The sequence below is a fragment of the Cupressus sempervirens genome, chromosome 6 (genome assembly GCF_028749045.1).
Source record: "Cupressus sempervirens isolate cs-2001-9-10 chromosome 6, ASM2874904v1, whole genome shotgun sequence".
NCBI lineage: Eukaryota > Viridiplantae > Streptophyta > Pinopsida > Cupressales > Cupressaceae > Cupressus > Cupressus sempervirens.
Window position 1 is genome coordinate 223,814,182 of NC_143123.1, and position 19,678 is coordinate 223,833,859.

The 19,678-nt window shown below is 38.6% G+C and overlaps 1 protein-coding gene across 2 annotated transcripts in view; it reads right to left on the reverse strand.

Annotated features, from left to right (window-relative positions):
- The window catches only part of LOC149552082 (uncharacterized), a 107,906-nt gene that overhangs the window by 56,173 nt on the left and 32,055 nt on the right, over positions 1–19,678 (reverse strand). For both annotated transcript variants that reach the window (XM_089787554.1, XM_089787553.1), the window contains exons 6-13: positions 4,289–4,445; positions 4,050–4,160; positions 1,277–2,602; positions 1,028–1,180; positions 789–888; positions 578–672; positions 274–447; positions 101–157 (exon numbers count right to left, since the gene is read on the reverse strand). In XM_089787554.1, the coding sequence (XP_089643680.1) occupies positions 101–157; positions 274–447; positions 578–672; positions 789–888; positions 1,028–1,180; positions 1,277–2,602; positions 4,050–4,160; positions 4,289–4,445 (2,173 nt within the window). The remainder of the gene's footprint in view (positions 1–100; positions 158–273; positions 448–577; positions 673–788; positions 889–1,027; positions 1,181–1,276; positions 2,603–4,049; positions 4,161–4,288; positions 4,446–19,678) is intronic.

Here is a 19,678-nt window from a genome sequence, read left to right on the forward strand (position 1 = left end):
CTGGACCCAGTATCTTAAGAATTAGCTGATATCAAGAGAAAATGGCTGTAAAGAAATTCTTCTTTTACATTCATATTGTTATTCCCGTCAACATCACTACCTGGTTGTATTTATTAATGGCATTTTCATCGGCAATGAGTTCAAGAGGCCATGTCACCTGTTACATAAGATCACAGATTAGCAGAAATAGCTAACTCCTTAACTAACCAAGTTGCCATGCAAACTCACTATGGATCACAAAACGAAAGCAATTGCAAGCCTGTTTTCACTGACCTTATATGTCAGTTGTAATGAATCAAGAGTATCAATGTCAAATCCAGTGGTCCGTCCCTTGTATTGCAGGGTAGCAGTGCCAAATCCTTGTTCCATTAACATTGGAATGATATTCACCACCAAAGAATCCAAAGAAGGTAGAAGCATACCATCAGCAGAGCTTCGAATTGAATCCTGAATACAGATAACAATTAATAAACAATATAATAATAATCACAAGAAATGTATGCTGTTGAGGGAATTTCCATGGCCATTATGCAAGGTTCCCTTTTCTAACATTTGAAAATCCAACATGCTGCTTCACCTGTAGCATGGTATTTAGTTCATAGAGATCATCCCAAGGCTCCCCTCTATCGAGCTTGTTGAAAAGCACCGTACAGAACTGCTGCAGTAGATCACCTGAGAGTTGATGTATGAAAATATTAGATTGTATATTTTACAATATCTTTCTGCAGTGGAGATCAAAAAAATGCATTATGGTTGAGTTCATTCATATCAAAAATAAGATAGCTTACCAGATCCAAACAGATAAATAGCTCGTAAAACAGCAAATTCATCCATCAGTCTCCATTCATCCATCAATTTTGACAAAATTTTCTGACCCACATAATCCACCTAGGATATATGCCATGTGAACATCCAAAACCTTTAAGATTCAGCCCAAACACAAAGTAAATAATGTTTATTTATTTAAAGGCAAAGGCAAATCAACTTTTTTCATTTAACTTTCATAACGGAAAATTCTTCAGGCAACCTGCTTTTTAAGAAAAGTAATCAAGCACTCCTGCACCAGCACCATAGGTTGAGGTGTAGCCTTTAGTTTTACGTGTTGAAGCCAATCCAGAACTCTTGATGCTAGCCTACTATTTTTCTGAAATGGCAATAACTCCGATATGTGGAATTTTTCCTGTTTGTAAAACAAAAGAGTCCAAATGGTTGAATATCTAAAAAAAGAAAGAAAATACTACAAAGTAAATAAAAGTAGCTCAAAAGTGAATCATACCTGCAGTCTGGGAAGAAGTGTTGGATATGGATATAACATCTGTAAGGCTTTTGAATCTTCTTTCATGTGGTGTATTACTGGTTTGCCAAAACCAAACCCATGTGCGTAATTTGTACCAGTGAAAGAAATCAAACTGGGGTCGCGAATGCTTTCTCCGCGACCATTAAAATTCATCTGTCTCAAACTAATATCATCCATATCATAACTATCATATGTGCCATCCTCACCTAATTCTAAGTCTTTATCTTTCTTTCTATTGTCTTCATTATAAATGGCCTCTCGTAGAGAATCGTCATTTAATGAAGGTAGTAAAAAACATTTTGACAAATTCAGCTCAATATTCCAGAATTCATTCAGCTGGTTAAGTTCCCTCACAGACACTGAAAAGTCTGCCTTGTTGGGTCTCACTAATATATTTGATTCTGACCGGTTGATATCTATTGACTGCAAAGGATCATCCAGCATATGTTTATTGGGAAACTCTGAAACCTCATTCACACCTTTGACAAAGGGTAATAGACTTAAGCCTTGTTTACAGCATTTCAAAACATCACCATTCACCCCTATATTTAACTTTTGAAATTTCTCAGCAGTGATATCAAGGGGGGAGTAACACCAATTTTCATTCTGCTTGCTTGATTGCCATAGTTCATCTTCACTTCTAGCTAGTGAATCTTTTTGTGATGTCAAAAATCCCAAAATCTGTCCTGAAAATGTTAATGGTTCCGATCCAATAGAGTAATCTCCTGATATACTAAAATTATATCCCAAAAGCCTCAGTAAATTCATGGAGAAGTTTTCAAACAGTGACAACTTTCTATCACCTTTGTCTGAAACACTCTGCTCGGCATCAGACATCTTGTCACAGATCAAAGCATGTCGTTGAGGACCTATATCTGCTGCAACCTTTCTGTGGAGAAGTTGAGGAAATATTGGTGACCCAGTTAAAGAGAAAGATTTTTCATGGTTGCCAAGAGAATTCTTCTCATATACTTCAACATGATCTCTCTGTACATGACGCAGAAGTTGTAGTGATTTCCCAGCTGATACAATTGCCTTGGCTATAGGTTGTATAAAAATTGGACAAATAGGAACTTGTTCATTATTACTCTGATTTCCATTCTTGAGTTCAGGTGACTGTTTGTCTCTAGATGAACCTAAAGATAAGTATTTATCTGATCCTCTCTTTTCATCCTTCACTGATGCACAAGTTGTTGAATGAAGACTAGGATCATTAATTGCAGTCCCCTTTTGGCGTACGAAATAGCCTTTTTCCCAAAATGCTGAATCCGCAACAGCAATTGCACGATTGGCATAAAAGAACAACTGCAATGAGTCGTTAGCATCAAAATACACTTTTTAAGATTGAATATAATGGTCATCAGAAAAACTAGTTGTGTAATTTTCTGCCCTAGCAGTTGCAAAAACAATATTAACCATTTGATCACAAAAGTATGTGACCCAAATTACCATATACAACAATCTGAGGCTCTGTACTAATTGGATGCACAATCATAATCAAAACAGATATAGATAAACTACATTGCACCCACCATCCAAGCATAGATCCCAAGTGGGGTCTAAGAAAAAAATAAAAAGAGCCACTAACTTCCTACCGTAACAGTGACAAAAGCATTATTATATATCTATGCTCTATGGAGTTTCAGGGATGTGGATGGTGAGGGATGTTGGGATGCTTATCCACTATGGGGGTACTTTTGGGCCAGTTTTCAGGGCAATTCTTATAAACTATTAAGTTCTAAAATAGAGAAATCTCAAATATTCATATCATAACATTGATAAAGCATTCAGCATAGACAATATAGAACCTTTATGAGCATGGAAAATTGAATAGGAATCAAGGGAAATACTTATTTTGCCTTACAAAAATGACATTTCTTGCTGAATTCGACTTGTATTAATGGACGTTAAATATAGCATGCCAGCTTTGTCTATAACAGTACCTGTATACTAAACAAGTTGTCCACTGTATCAAAACGAAATAATGCTCGATTGTGGCTTTGACTGTGAAGATGTAGAATTTCGCAATAGGGGATATATATTTTGCACATTTGGTGATCATGATTCATCATTGGTCCGGTACTTGTTTAAACTTATAGTTTGATAAGAAATTGGGGGCAATGCCCCCAGCAGGTCAAGGGGCAGCAACCCTTGGAGTGTCCGAGGGCAGCACCCATGGCACACTCTCTATCACAGTATAGGGTGGGCCTGACAGGTGGAGCCTCTGCCACCAGGCCCAAATTAACACCTTCAAAACCACAAAAACATTCATGAACACCATTTTTATAGTGTTCTGTACATCCTAGTGGGCTTGTAATAAACCAAACAAGCATTGAAAGATTACAAGCTTTTCTTTTTCAGTTGCATAAAATTGTGCATGGGCATGTGAGGGGACGGCAAGCCATGCATGGATGGGGAATTGAATGTCCCCTAATCATCTTGGGGACAGCTAGCCCTCTCCTACGTTCCTTGTTTGTTTCCTGGTTGTCTCCGAAATGTTTCCAATTTTTCGATGAAATGGAGGATGGGAGGGAATGTTTTCTATATATTACAAGAATGAATAAGCAAATTGTCTCATGCATCTATCTCAGGCTATGTAGTTTCTTGAATGCCAGTTATAATATAATTGGATATAGATTCACTTCATTGTATCTATTGCCTATACAAGCACAAATCCAAATATAATTCTAAGCAAACAGAAACAAAGTAGATCCTTTAAATTATACTTTTAGAAAAAAATTAAATACAGTACCTCACCAAAAGGATCACTCAGAGTGCCTTCATGCAGCCAAGAATCCAAGGACTCAGTCAATGGGCGCAAACTGCATATGAACAATAGTAATAATGTGTGATAAGGTTCCTCCTGAGATAAACAAATTAACTCAATCATTAGGATTATCAGATTTCATGGAGTGGATTGAGACAGAATAAAATAGATAAGCAACAAATAAAAAAGTGAAAACGTAACCATACAAGTAATATCTCACTAACCTCCCCATCTTCAACCAAACAAAATTCATTCAGCTTTTCATAGAGATGATCAAGAATGTGTGTTGCCAGTTCCCCAGCTGCCATTTCATTTTTCAATTGACAAGAAGGAATCACACCATTAACAACTTGCAACAGAAATTCTGCCCCTGCACAAACCCTGCCCGATCCAAAAGTTGGCAACCAATGTAATACGATGAGTAAACTACTTAACACACAATGAGATTGTACTACCACAATTGCCTAGCAGATTCATCATGTCACATCCAATTACAGATGAACCTAATTATTATGGAATAAACACAAAATCATACACTAAGGCAATCTGATGTTCAATGGATGTGGCTAAGATAACACATGAGAATGCAAGATGTCATATGTTCCACCATATCCCCTTTTAGAGGGGCCAGGAATGCACAAGAAGGCGAAAACTGGTGGAGTGGGAGAACCCTCAACATCTTAGGCAATAGGAAATAGCCAGGCGATTGTACAGAAAAGATAAAACATATTATGAAGCAACACCTACAAATTTCATTTATTTAGAATAAAACATACATATAACAACAGCCATATTTGAAATGAGCAGTGATTTGTGCACATAGGCTGTCTCTGGATGATGCAGGCAAATTGATAATGATTCCAGAGGCAGTGATTGATTTCAGGGAGCATACGCTTTGAAAGATGTTTATCAAAGAGTACTTGATGAAGTGGAAAAACTTACCAGTGGAGGATGCAACATGGGAAAGATCATATTTCACAACGTCCAAACAATCTTGACATACTGCATAATATGAGACTTCTGATTTGAATTTGAGGGTCCAAATTCAAACCATAAGAATGGCAATAAAAAGTGACATTTCTGGACAGCAAAATCAGGTATTCAAGTAAAGAAATGGTTCAATTATACTATTAATAACATGTTCAAGAATAAAAAGAAGCTAGAAATGAGTTCTTTAGTTAAAACTTAAAAAAAGGCTCGATTTAGTGCCATACAGCCTCCTTGGATATGATGATTCATTCAACACTATGATTTCCTATGGATGAAACTAAATGACAAAAAATTATTAAAATAATATCTTCTATGTTATTTTTATTATTTTTTTATAGGCACTTCTAGATACTGTAAATATGTATAATAGATTCTTTCTATTATTTCTATGTTTCTTTTTAGAAACATCTCAAATGTAAACAACTCGCTCTTTGTTAGTAATCATTCAATTATTTTACCAACTACGTCTTGTAACAGGGTATGAGAGCCAAATTATCGTCTTGAAAAATTATTAATTCTTCACTGTAATTAATTGTTCTTATAAATTTGAAATTACTGAGAATTTTTTGCAGAAATTCATTGTTTGAAATCCAGCTAGGGTTTTCCTGTCACAGTTCACACCATTTCTGCAAATATTTCTTGGACAAAAGGAGTTGGTTAATGCTCGTTTTTGGTAGCTACATCAATGAGATTTATTTCCTGTGCTTCATGTCAAAGGTTTTTGTTGTTCTGTGGCTTGTCTTTTGCAATATTATTCATGCCATTTTTATGCTTCTCTTACCTGCCCGCGGCACAAGAAACTCATCTTCTTGACATCATTTTATGTTTTCTCTGGCTCCTACAACCCTCTATTTGGTCATTTTTCTCTTCAGATGAATTTTAGCATGCATAGACTTTACCTGCTGTTTTTATCCAGACAAACAGGTCTCTATCTGCATTTTTTGACCTCTTTTTCGGTCAGCGGTTTCTGCATCACCCCCGTCTTTTGATCGTGTCTAAGCGTTGGTTTTGGTGAACACAGGTCTCTATCTGAATTTTTTGACCTCTTTTTCTGTCAGTGGTTTCTGCATCTCCCCAACCTTTTGCTTGTGTCTGAGCATTGGTTTTGGTGAACAAACTCCCTCCTGCTCTTCCTCTTAGTTCCTGCAAAAGGTTTCAGCACATGTGACCAGTATTTCCTCAAATTTTCAGCCATTTTCTGAAGATTTTTGCACTCGTTGAGCACTTTTTTCCATACTTTCAATTCTTTGACCGGATTCAAAATCTAATTTCAAATTCTTGGTGGGTTTTTCAAGACCCAACTCAGTTGCTTTCGGACTTTTTGGGTACCTCCTTTTTTGTGCCTCAAATTTTGTGGCAGTCTGAATTTTATTTCATTTACTAATTCTTGGTGGGTTTTTTGCGATCTCCATTGGGTTGTCTTCGAAAATTTCTAGGTGTCTCGAATTTTGTGCCCCAAATTTTGTGCCAACAGATTCATGTTGAAATCTGTGCATATACCTGCCTCTGTAAACAGTACATTCAAACTTGTGCATTCAACCATCTATTGTTGTTTTTTGTACCTTGAATATTGTGCAATGGCATATTTGACCAATATTCTATTGGAAGGCAGTCAAAAATTCATGGCAAGAACAACAGTACCTGGAAGCAGTGTATGATGACACTTCTTTAGTACAAGTGTCTTGACAAAGCCAAACATCCTAAGGAAGCAAGCACACAGAAGGATAAATATGATTAGCAGAATCAAGAAGCTGTCCTGCTCATCAAACTTCCCATCAGTGATGATCAGCTACTACAGGTTCCCTCCAGTCAAATAGCTGCAGAAATTCAGAGTCATCTGAAAGGTTTGCATGAAACCTCAGACAAAAGTTTGTGCATTCTTCTTGAAGAACACGCTCTTCTCAATCATGATGGATGATCAGGTATCTTTGCAGGAACATCTCAATAAAATCAAGGATATTCATGATCACTTGGAAGCCATTGGACACAAAATGGAAGAAAACGACATGGTAATCACTCTGAGAGTCTCCCATCTTCCTCTAAGCACTTTCTTGAAACTCTCAACATTGCTTCCACCCATTCCGATATTTTGTTTTTTGATATTTCTATAATGCTTCTTCAAATAGATCGCTAGAAACAACAATTTGGCAGTAGTATAAGCTCATCTTCTAATAGTCAAGCCTTCTCAGCTAAATCCATAGGCCACTATCCGTTCTCTCAATCTTCTCAGCAGATTCCTTCTGATCGGTCCTCCGAAGGACCAAAGTAGAAAAATGTTCAATGCAATTACTGCCATAAGTTGGGTCGTATGAAGTTGGAGTGTCAGAAATGCTCAACTGCTCAAGCCAAGTAATCTAGTTCACAGCCTCAAGTGCATGTTGAGGAGCACACTAAGCCACGTGAATCTACCTTTTATGCCTTCGTGGCTAAAAGCCTTGTAGATCATGTCAAATTCTCTACCTGGTATATTGATTCAGGTGGCTCCACCACTTCACACATCGTCAAAATTGGTTCACAGACTTCCAGCCATTCTCAAACCCAATTATTTTTGGAGAAGGGTACATCGTTGCTGGGAAAGGGAATATCCAGATTCAGTCTAGAGGAAGGAAAGTGATTTTCCATGATGTGTAATATGCTCCAGGCATGGAACTCAATCTTCTCTACGTTAGTCGAATTCTGAGACATTCTTCTCAATTTGACATGACCTTCAATTCACATCAGTCCAGTATCACTGATCAGGAAACTTGGTCCACAATTGTCGTTAGTGTTGAAGATCATGGTTTTCAAACTTGACTCTGGGGATGCTCAAGAGCTTGCTATGACAGCCCATCACTACTCTAATAGCACTCTCTGGCATTGACTGTATGGGCACTTGAATGTGCACTATCTTTCTCAGCTTGTTTGGGAAGATCTTGTCATTGGACTGTCAGTAATTTAGTCCCAGAATCTTGGAGTTTGCAAAGCATGTCAGGTTGGGAAGCAACATAGAGCTCCTTTTTCATATGGCGACTTTTGGAAAGCTTTTAAGTTATTATAACTGGTCTTGTTGATGTTTTTGGACATATGGCTACTCCCTTAGTTACTGGGTCCAAGTATTTTTTAGCTTTGTTTGATGATTTTAGTGGTAAAATGTGCATGTATTTCCTTCATCAAAAATCAAAGGTGTTTGTAACTTTGTTGTATTTCAAAATTTCAAATTATTTGTAGAAAAAGAGTCTAATCAACATATTATTACTCTTACAATTGACAATGGGGGTATGTTTTATTCCTCCTCCCTTTTTTGTGATCAACATGGCATAAGGTCCCAATTAACATCACCCTACACCCCTCAACTAAACGGTGTTGTTGAATGTCAAAAGCACACGATCACTGAAATGGCTCGGTCTATGCTTGAAGACAAGCATGTTCTAAAGATGTTTTGGGCCGAAGCTGTCCACACTATCGTCTACCTCCTCAACTAATCTCCTATAGCAGTTGTCAAGAAGATAAACTCCAGAAAAGGCCTGGTCAAACCATAACCCCAGAATCAATCATTTCAAAGTTTTTTGCTCAACTGCATTTGTCTAGTTCCTGATGCTAAATGCACCAAGTTAGATGCCAAGAGCCAGAAACTCATGCTAATTGGCAACAATGATAATCACAAAACCTACTGCCTAGTCAACATCAAGACTAATCGTCTCATCTTCAATCATGATGTGGTGTTTAATGAAGAGCGAGGGCCATTTCATCTCTCTCCTCCAGTTATGAATTCAATGGATCAGCCTCTCCAAGCACAAGACTTGCATATCAGATTAGAAGGCTCTAGTTGTTCCTGATCTTTGCCTCTCCTCCAGTTCCTTCTCTGACAGGCTCACCTGGACATACAACCATACCACCTGATTTTGCTCAAGATTTATCTGACCTTCAATTTGATGATGATGATCTCCTTGCACCTCCTACTTCAAATGTTAGCACTTCTACTCTCCGGCCTACGTGTTGAGTTAAGATGATTGGCATATTACAATAATAGATAAGACGTCTATTATTAGTTAATGGTTATCTTGTAAATATCTTTAGTTTTAGTTTGCTTTCGTTTTTTGCTTTCTCTGGAATAGAATGTTTCTATTCTTTACGATCGTTTCCTAAGGAAACATCGTCTCTTCCTTTTGTATAAATTGACCTTTCGGTCTCTGTTATTAATAAGCAAGTATTTACCAATTACCTCGTAATATGGTATCAGAGCTAAATACTTAAATTTTTTCGGAAAAATTTATAATTTCTTCTTGAAATTATTTGTTTAAATTTTTCCAAAATTATTTCAGTTAAATTCTCCAAAACCCACCTAGGGTTTTCTACTTGGAGAAATTCCCGAATTACGAGTCTGCAAATTGCATGAAAATCGTGGTCGTTTTGTACCATTCTTCGCTGGTATCTAAAAATTGCGATTTCTTTTGCCTAACATCTTCTGCAAATCGCGTTTTTTTATTGGTATTTTTTACCACGGATTGTCTGGTCCTTCAGACTCACGGCTCTGTGTTTGGTGAAAATCGTGGCTGCTCTCTTCAGCAAGCTCACGTGGTATCAGTCGCGGCTCTGCGTTTTTTTTACAAACCTTTGCAAATCCGCCATCATTTGGAGGTCACACTCTGTCTTGCAACGTCTCAGTCTCTAATCATTTGCTGGGAAGCAGATTCGACCATTTTTCATTAAGAAATCTGAAGTTTTTTCAAGCTTTTTTCAGCTAGGGCCGTTTTTTTCGAAACCCTAATTTTTGGGGTCGGAAAAAAATTTTGTTTGCAAATTCTTGGTGGGTTTTTCGAGAGCTCAACTGGGTTGTCCGTTTTTTCTGGGTGCCTCGATTTGTGTGCCTCGATTTTCAAGCCAGCGGATTCAAAAAATGACAGCAGATTCCTTCTGGATTTTTCAAGCTCTCTTCTGGGTCATTCTCTGATTCTTCTGGGTCTTCCGTATTTTTGCCTCGAAGAACGTGCCTTCACAGTTTTTCATTGAAAAACGTGCCATGGCATCTCTGACAAATATTCTGCTCGAGCATAATTCCAAATTCAATGGTCGCAATTATGGAACCTGGAAGCAGCGCATCATCGCAATCTTCAAATATCGAAACACCGATCAACTTGTTCTGGGTGTTACGCAGCGTCCGACTTCTCCGGGTCCTGATCAAGATACATGGGATCTGAATAATCGAGAGGCAATAATGCTTCTCAAACTATCCATAGCTGATGACCAGCTTTCTCAGATTCCATCCAGCAAGACAGCTGCCGAAATCTGGACACATCTAAAAGGTCTTCATGAGACTTCCGACAAGAGCAGAGCCTTCTTTCTGAAAAACACTTTGTTTTCTATTGTCATGGATGAGCGCACCTCGCTCCAGGCACACCTGAATCGGATTCAGGAAATCCGTGATCAGTTACTTGCCATCGGTCGCAAGATGGAGGAAGAGGATATTGTGGTAATCACTCTTCGGAGTTTACCAAATTCCTATGAGCATTTTATCGAGACTCTCAACATCACATCTACTGGTGTTGATCTAAAGTTCACTGATCTCTACACCCTACTACTTCAGCAAGATCGGTGGAAACAACAGTTCGGTAGCAGCTCCAGTTCCACCTCCACTGAGCAAGCCTTTGCTGCGAAATCCTTTCAGAAGGATAAGGGCAAGTTTCAGCAACCATCTCAGCAGAAGTCTTCTGCTCCAGCATCCGATGGTACCAAAAAGAACATTCAATGCAACTATTGCCACAAGTATGGTCACATGAAGGTTGCATGTCGGAAACGCTTAGCTGCCCAGTCTAAGCAATCAGGTTCGCAACCCAAAGCGAACAGTGCAGAGCACACTGAGCAGGCAGAATCTACCTTTTACGCCTTCATGGCTAAAAGACCCGCAGATCATGTGCAGTCATCTGCCTGGTACATTGATTCAGGTGCCTCTCGACATTTCACTCACCGCAGAGACTGGTTTATTGACTACCAGCCTTATTCAGATTCTGTTATCTTTGGTGGTGGAGAAGAGTACACAGTTGTTGGTAAAGGCAACATTCAAATTCAGTCTGTTGGGAGGAAGCTCATATTCCTTGATGTGTACTACGTTCCAGGGATGGAACTAAATCTACTCTCGGTCAGTCAGTTGTTGCGACATTCTCCACACTTGGCAGTCACCTTCAGTTCACATCAGTGCACCGTCACTGATCGGGCGACTAAGTCTACTATTGCAGTTGGTCTTGAGGATCATGGTCTTTTCAGACTAACTTACTAATTCTGGTGATTCTCAGGACTTAGCTATGGCTGCTCGACGATCTTCCATCAGCACACTTTGGCATCAGCGATATGGGCACTTAAATGTGCATTATCTCTCACAACTTGCTCAGGATGAGCTTGTTCTTGGTTTGCCATAGATTCAAACCCAACACCTTGGAGTTTGTGACGCATGTCAGGCTGGGAAGCAACATCGCACACCTTTCCCCAGTGGCGATTCTTGGCAAGCTTCTCAAGTACTTCAGCTTGTTCATGCTGATATCTACGGCCCTATGGCCACTCCTTGTGTTCTTGGGTACAAGTATTTTCTGTTGTTTGTAGATGATTTCAGTAGAAAAATGTGGGTGTATTTCCTTAAAAAGAAATTCGATGCATTTATTGTATTTCAGAAGTTTAAACCCTTAGTTGAAAAAGAGTCTGGGAAATCTATTATTACTCTTAGATCAGACAATGGGGGGGAATTTTGTTCTAATGTTTTCTCCAACTTCTTGGATACACATGGCATCCAACACCAGTTCACCACACCCCACACGCCACAACAGAACAGTGTAGTTGAACGTCGAAACAGGACAATCACCAAGATGGCTCGTTCCATGCTCGAACACAGACATGTTCCGAAGCGTTTTTGGGCAGAAGCAGTTAACACTGCAGTTTATCTGTTGAACCGGTCACCCACAGTGGCGGTCAAAGGTAAAACTCCGGAAGAGGCCTGGTCAGGTCGCAAGCCCAGAATCAGTCACCTGAAGGTTTTTGGCTCGTTGCTTTTGTTTGGATCCCTGATGCTTCACGCACCAAGTTGGATGCCAAGAGTCAAAAACTGATGCTTGTTGGATATAGCAGTCTTCACAAAGCCTACCGCCTTATTGATGGTGAGACATCTCGTCTCATATACAGCCGCGATGTAGTCTTTGATGAGCAGCGAGGACCATTCATGCCTGTTTCTCCTGTTCCTGATCCAACAGACCAGCCTATGCAGGTTCATAATTTGGGAGTTCGGCTTCCATTAGGTCCACCTGATGAGAGGGCTCTAGTAGCTCCTACAGCTCCAGTCCTGCCAGTGATACCTGTACAGCCACCTCCGGCTTCTCCTGTAGGATCACCTCGTTTTGAAGATGCTTCACCTGAGTTTGATCCAGATTCTTCTGATCAGGATCCTGCTGATCAAGCATCTCCTAGTACTACTGTTGGTCATTCTCCTCTCCGGCCTAAGTGGTGGGCTAAGACACTTGCTGATCTTCATGATGATGAGCTCATTGATGGGAGAACTACTCGGAAAAAGAGCAAAACTATAGATTCTGTTAACTTTGCTCTTATGGCCAACATTCACAGTGTGTTTGAACCTCAAACATATTCCGAGGCTAAAGGAATTCCAGAGTGGGAACAGGCCATGCAATCTGAACACCAGAGCCTGCTAAAGAACAACACTTGGGTCCTTTCTGATCTTCCCCCAGGGAAGAAACCCATTAGCTGCAAATGGGTCTACAAAATCAAATACAAATCAGATGGTACTTTGGATAAGTACAAAGCTCGTTTAGTGGCAAAGGGTTTTTCTCAACGTCAGGGCATTGATTATGAGGAGACCTTTGCTCCTACTGCAAAGATGAGCACCATCAGATTAGTCCTAGCCATGGCAGCACCGTTTGCCTGGAAGGTCCATCAGATGGACGTAAAGAGTGCTTTCCTGAATGGTGATCTCCATGAAAAGGTCTACATGACGCAGCCTCCTGGTTTCAAGGTTGCTGGTAAAGACCATCAGGTTCTCAGATTGGTAAAAGCTCTCTATGGTTTGAAGCAGGCCCCTCGGGCATGGTACATCAAGATTGATAAGTACCTCAGTGATCAAGGCTTCAAGAGGAGTTCTTCAGACTCAAATCTGTACATCAAGACTACTGACAGTGACATCATCCTTCTGGTTATCTATGTGGATGATCTGATCATCACTGGCAGTTCGGCATCTTTGATTCAGGGAATCAAACAACACTTATGCCAGTCTTTTGATATGACTGACCTTGGGCTCATGCATTATTGCTTAGGTGTTGAAGTTTGGCAACAGTCTTCTGGTATATTCATCTCTCAGTCCAAATATGCCAGGGCCTTGTTAGACAAATTCCAAATGCAGGATTGCAAACCTGCATCTACACCTATGGAGAAAGGTCTCAAGTTATCAGCCAAGTCTGATTCTCCTTCCGTTGATGATACTACGTATAGGCAACTAGTAGGCAGCCTCATCTACCTATCTGCTACTAGGCCTAATATCAGCTTCGCAGTCAGCTATATTTCACGCTTTATGACAGCTCCTAAGGCTGATCATTGGATGGCAACAAAGCGTGTGCTTTGTTATGTGAAGGGCACTTCTGATTATGGACTTCTGTATTCTCAGAGTTCTAATCCTAAACTCAGTGGGTTCACAGATTCAAATTGGGCAGGCTCTGTTGATGATAAAAAGTCAACATCTGGATATGTGTTCAGTTTGGGATCCGGTGCAGTCACATGGACCAGCAAGAAGCAGCAGGCAGTTTCTCTCTCTTCTACAGAGGCTGAATACAGAGGGACTGTTAAGGCAGGATGTGAAGCTGTCTGGCTTCGTCGGATGCTTGGGGATATGCAGATGTCACCAGCAAGACCGACTACTCTGTTTGTTGATAACGAAGGTGTTATCAAGTTAGCACGGAATCCAATCTTCCATGAACGAACCAAGCATGTGGATGTTCATTTTCATTACATACGACAGCTGGTTGAAGACGGGACTATAGATCTGCAGTACGTTCCTACCACAGATCAAACTGCAAACATTCTCACCAAGCCTCTTGGTCCTGATAAATTTGTCAAATTCAGAGGACAGCTTGGTGTGTTAGATAGATTAACCATTAAGGGAGGGTATTACAATAATAGATAAGACGTCTATTATTAGTTAATGGTTATCTTGTAAATATCTTTAGCTTTAGTTTGCTTTCGTTTTTTGCTTTCTCTGGAATAGAATGTTTCTATTCTTTACGATCGTTTCCTAAGGAAACATCGTCTCTTCCTTTTGTATAAATTGACCTTTCGGTCTCTGTTATTAATAAGCAAGTATTTACCAATTACCTCGTAATATGGCAGTCTTCGTGATGATGAGATCATTGAGGGTAGAACTGCTTGAAAAAAGAGCAAACCTTCTGACTCGGTAAATTTTTCTCTCATGGCCAATGTTCACAATGTGTATGAACCTCAAACATATACAGAGGTGAAAGGAATACCCAAGGGGGAAGAAGCTATGTAGACTGAGCATCATAGTCTATTAAAAAATAACATCTAGGTTTTTTGAGATCTTCCTTTAAGAAAGAAACCCATCGGTTGCAAACGGATCTACAAAGTCAAATTCAAAGCTGATGGTACTTTAGATAAGTACAAGGCTCGTCCTTTTGCCAAGACTTCTCTAAGTGAGAAGGAATTGGCTATGAAGAGACCTTTGCTCCCAATGCAAAGATGAGCACCATCAAATTAGTCCTTGCCATGGCAGCTCAATGTTACAAGAAGATCCATTAAATGGGCGTCAATAGTGTGTTCCTAAATGGTGAGTTACAAGAAGTGTACATGGCACAACCTCTTGGATTCAAGGTTTGATCCAGAGAGTTGAGAGACATTGAGCTGAAAAATTTAAATTTTTTTAAATGTCTATTCTTTTTCTGACTTTTTCTAGGTTATAGTAAATTACATTTTCGAAGGTCTTTTGGTCAAACTTTGATGATTCGACTTTCATCAGACCTTCAAATTGGGCTGTCAAAGGCAGACAATTTTAGGGACTAGAGTAGATTTTTTATTTTTCTTTCCAACAATGCAAATAGTTCTAAATTTCGAGCACCGAGTCAAAAGTAATGACCCCACCTAAGTTGGGGTAAATAAATTCCTAGTTTTTGAAAAAGAAAATTATAAGTTTTGTTATTTTACTACAGCCAATTATTCAATTTGAATTCTTGTGGTTGTGGTGACTTGTTCTATGATTGTATATTCTTACAATTTCGAAGAAGATGGCTTTTGGATTGCATTCAATTCTTTCGAGCTTGCAAGTTTTTTCAAATTGAACATACATATCACAGGTTTATTGTTGTTTCAACCCGTTTCTTAATTCAAAACAGTGGTATCCAAGCAAGAACGCTCTTGAGTGCCAATTCACACAAGATCTTCCTATTGAAGATTAAAATTGGACACACGAGATTTGTCTAAATACCCTCCTTTGAGACGCACACAACCAAAGATGTCAAATGATTTATCAAACGTTGTTAAGAAAATGGTGGAAGATGCTTTAACTAGGCAACGAGAAGAGATGATGAGTCAATTTTCACACATTTTACAGAACCAACAACCCTCTAGGTCAGTAGCACCATTTCATAGAAATACCCCTTTCAAAGTACAGGTTATCACTTGTCAAAATTGGATCAATATTTCTCTGTAGATCATCTATGGTGTATAAAAGATAACATTTCCTCTCTTGAAAGCTATGAAAGTCATGTGAGACTAGCATGGAAAACGAAGATGGTGAAAAAAGATAGGGAGTCGCATGTTGGAGAAGGATTATGAATACACTGATAACAAGTCCACATGGGGAGAACTTGTGGAATACATAAAAGAAGCATATTGCCTGAAGATATATAGGAACAAAACTATATAGAATGGCAGTTGCTTCGACAAAAGAGGGACCAATCTATGCAAGATTACACCAATACATCCCATGCACTTTCAGAAAAACTTGGTATAGAAGATTCAAAGAAACACCGAATTCTGAAATATCAGTGTGACTTCATAGATATATTCAAACCTTGATGGAGTTCTTGAATATTAAAAGATTAGAAATTGCTTTCAAATACGCTACAAAAATTGAAGAGAAATTCAAACAGAAAGGGAAGAGAGGCTGCTTTGCAAATAATAAGCCAAGGGGTGAAGGTAGCAATAAATTTGAGGAAAACATGTTGCCAAGGACCCTCCCTCAAATTCACCTAAGAATACATGGTGAGCTGCTAAAAAGACACAAACAGATATAGGCATGTAAGGCGAGATATATAAGAGCCCAACCCATAACACAAAGGATTGTTGGAGCATTAAAAATTTGACGACAGAAATACGAGGAGAAGAAGCTGAGCCTGAATAATCACCAATAGAAACTTGTGTGAAAAAGAAGAGTGATTCAATCATAGAAGTATATTTGCATGTCGCAGTTGCAACTACAAAAGTATTGCCTCATGAAGATGAAGAACGATTGTTCCATTCACAAATGCGGTTTGATGGAAGGCCTCTACATTTCATTGTTGACAATGGTAGCCAAATGAACTTAATTTCTAGGGAGATAGTCAAAAGATAAAATTTGAAAATGACAAGACACCCAAAACCATACTACATGGGATGGGCCAATGAGGGGCAAGATATTCAAATAAATTAGCAGCGTCATTTGCAATACTCAGTCAAACCATTCAAGGAGGAAGTACTTTGTGATGTAGCACCTTTAGATATATGTGATGTCTTGTTGGGGCAGCCATACGTGTATCAAAGGCATAGGATGTATGAATCACAACCACGCAATGTCACAATCAAGCTTAGTCAAAAGAAATATCGCATCCCAGATGTACGCCCAACTCAAATTGCTTCTTTGATTAGTGCTAAACACTGTAAACATTTGATTGCTCAAACTGGAACTTCTGTTTTCCTCATGATTCATCCTCAAGAAAAAAGTTTGTTGTTTTTAATACACGTGCTAAGGTGGCCACAATAATAGACCCAAAAACTAAAATGGATAAAATTCTAAAAGAGTATCATAGTGTGTTTGAATCAGAGTCCCCAAACTCGTCATTAGTCAAGTGAGTTGGCGAGCTTGATCAAGCCAGCCAAGTTATGTCAACTCGATAACTCGGATAAACAAGTTTTGGGACATGGCATTTATTTCCTTTCTTATACTTTAAGTTATATTTGTATAAATATTGTCAGGATGTTCGGGATAGGTTTCAACTTCATTGGAGTTGAGATGCAAAACCTAGATTTTGGAGTTTTCCAAGAGACTCGGCCAAATTCCAAGATTCAACACACCTTCAGCACTATAACCCCCCATAACCTATCGTGGCTTTCTAAGGTAAAACTGAAGCTGGAACGAGGATTGTATAAAGGTTTTAAATTTTTAACTCATTTCATCCAAAATCCCTTTGGTTTCAATTCCATATTCTTAACAAACTTAGCTACAATATACATTTTAGGAAATGATGGATTTATCATTTATGTTCCTTATTTATGTATGTGATGACAAATTAGCTTCTATTTAATGATGCTATAGTGTCTTTAAATTTTATTCAATAAAGGGTGCATGAAACAAGTTTTAAATCGTTAAAAATCTCTATATTTCAAGGGTTTTTTCATTTATCAAGTTAGTCTTGCCAAGTCCAAGTTTGGGAACTATGGTTTAAATCACCGTTGGGGTTGGGGGTCCCAACAAATTGTTAAGTCAAACACTCTATTGATTTAATTCTAGGGACACCACTACCACAAGCCAATGTATAGGAGGTCAGTTTTGGAAAACGGTGAAATCAAGAGGCAAATTCAAGAATTCAAGAATTGATTGAAAAAGGACACCTTTGGCCTAGTGCTTCAGCATGTGGAAATCCAATAGTTCTTGCTATGAAGAAAGATGGGACATGGAGACTTTGTAGTGATTACAAGGCATTGAACAAAATTACTATGAAAAACAAATATCTAAGTCCTTGAATCAATGATCTTTTGGATCAACTTAGGGGGGCTAAGTTATTTACAAAAATTGACTTAAAATCTAGGTATCACCAAGCACAATTGGTCCAACAGATGCATGGAAGACCACATTCAAGTCCAAAGAAAGTTTGCTTAAATGGTTGGTTATGCCCTTTGGTGTTACAAATGCTCCCTCCACATTATGAAGTTGATGAATGATGTGGTTAGACGATTCATTGATTCTTTTATGGTTGAATTGATGATCTTTTGGATCAACTTAGGGGGGCTAAGTTCTTTACAAAAATTGACTTGAAATCTAGGTATCACCAAGCACCAATTGATCCAACAGATGTATGGAAGACCACATTCAAGTCCAAGGAAAGTTTGCTTGAATGGTTGGTTATGCCTTTTGGTGTTACAAATGCTTCTGCCACATTATGAGGTTGATGAATAATGTTCTTAGACTATTCATTGATTCTTTTGTGGTTGCTTATTAGGATGACATACTCATTTTTAGCAAAACTTGGTCTGAGCATTTGCAGGATGTTGAACAAGTGCTTTCACCTCTCTGTGCCAACATAGAAAAGTGTTATTTTGGTATGCAAAGTATCCAATACTTAGGGTATGTCGTGGATAGTAATGGTGTTCATGTGGACCCTGCAAAGATAAAAATAATCAGAGATTGGCCACCTCCTAAAAATTTCGCAAGGCTTCACAGTTTCTTGGGTCTAGCCAACTTCTATCATAAATTTGTATTTGGTTTCTTACATTTATCATGGCTCTTAATTAGTCACTAAGGGATGGAGCACAAGCAAAATTTAAATGGACACAGGAAAAGCAGCAAGCATTTGAGGAAATGAAACTAAGATTATGTTCAGCACTAGTATTGGTCCTTCCATACCTACAAAAATCATTTGAAATAGAAACAGATACATCAGATTATGTTCTTGGTGTTGTACTCATGCAACATGGACATTCGACTGCATATCATAGTGAAACATTTTCTAATACGATACATAGGTACCCCACCTATGAAAAGGAGTTGTATGCCATTGTTCAGGCCTGCAAACAATGGAAGCATCATATCTTGGGAAAGGAAACTGTTCTACATACAAACCATAAACCTCTTCAATTCTTGCAAACACAAGGGAAGTTGCAGAATGATAAACATCAAAGGAGGTCAACTTATCTACAACTATTTCACCTCAACATTCGTCATAACAAGGGAAATAGTTATAAAGTGACAGATTGTTTGAGCATGCCTCCAATTGTAGATTTGACAATGGTGTTGGATTCATGTGGTCATCAAACAACAACTTAGGCTCATCTATATGGTAATGATCCTAATTTTTCTAACATTTACAAAAAAGTTCTAGGAGGGAAGTATGTTCTTAATTTTCACTTGTATCAAAATTCTTAATGTTCTTAATGTTAAATTCTTGATGATTTGATTATCAATGGCAGTTCCAAATTATTAATTTGGGGAATCAAACAAAATCTTTGTCAATCTTTTGATATGACCAACCTTGGATTTCTTCATTACTGCCAAGTTGTCAAGGTTTGGCAACAATCAAAATGGCATCTTCATCTCTCAATCTAATTAGACACAGGCTTTGCTAGACAAATTCAAAATGCAAGATCGTCAAAGGGACTCATTTCAACTGCTAATT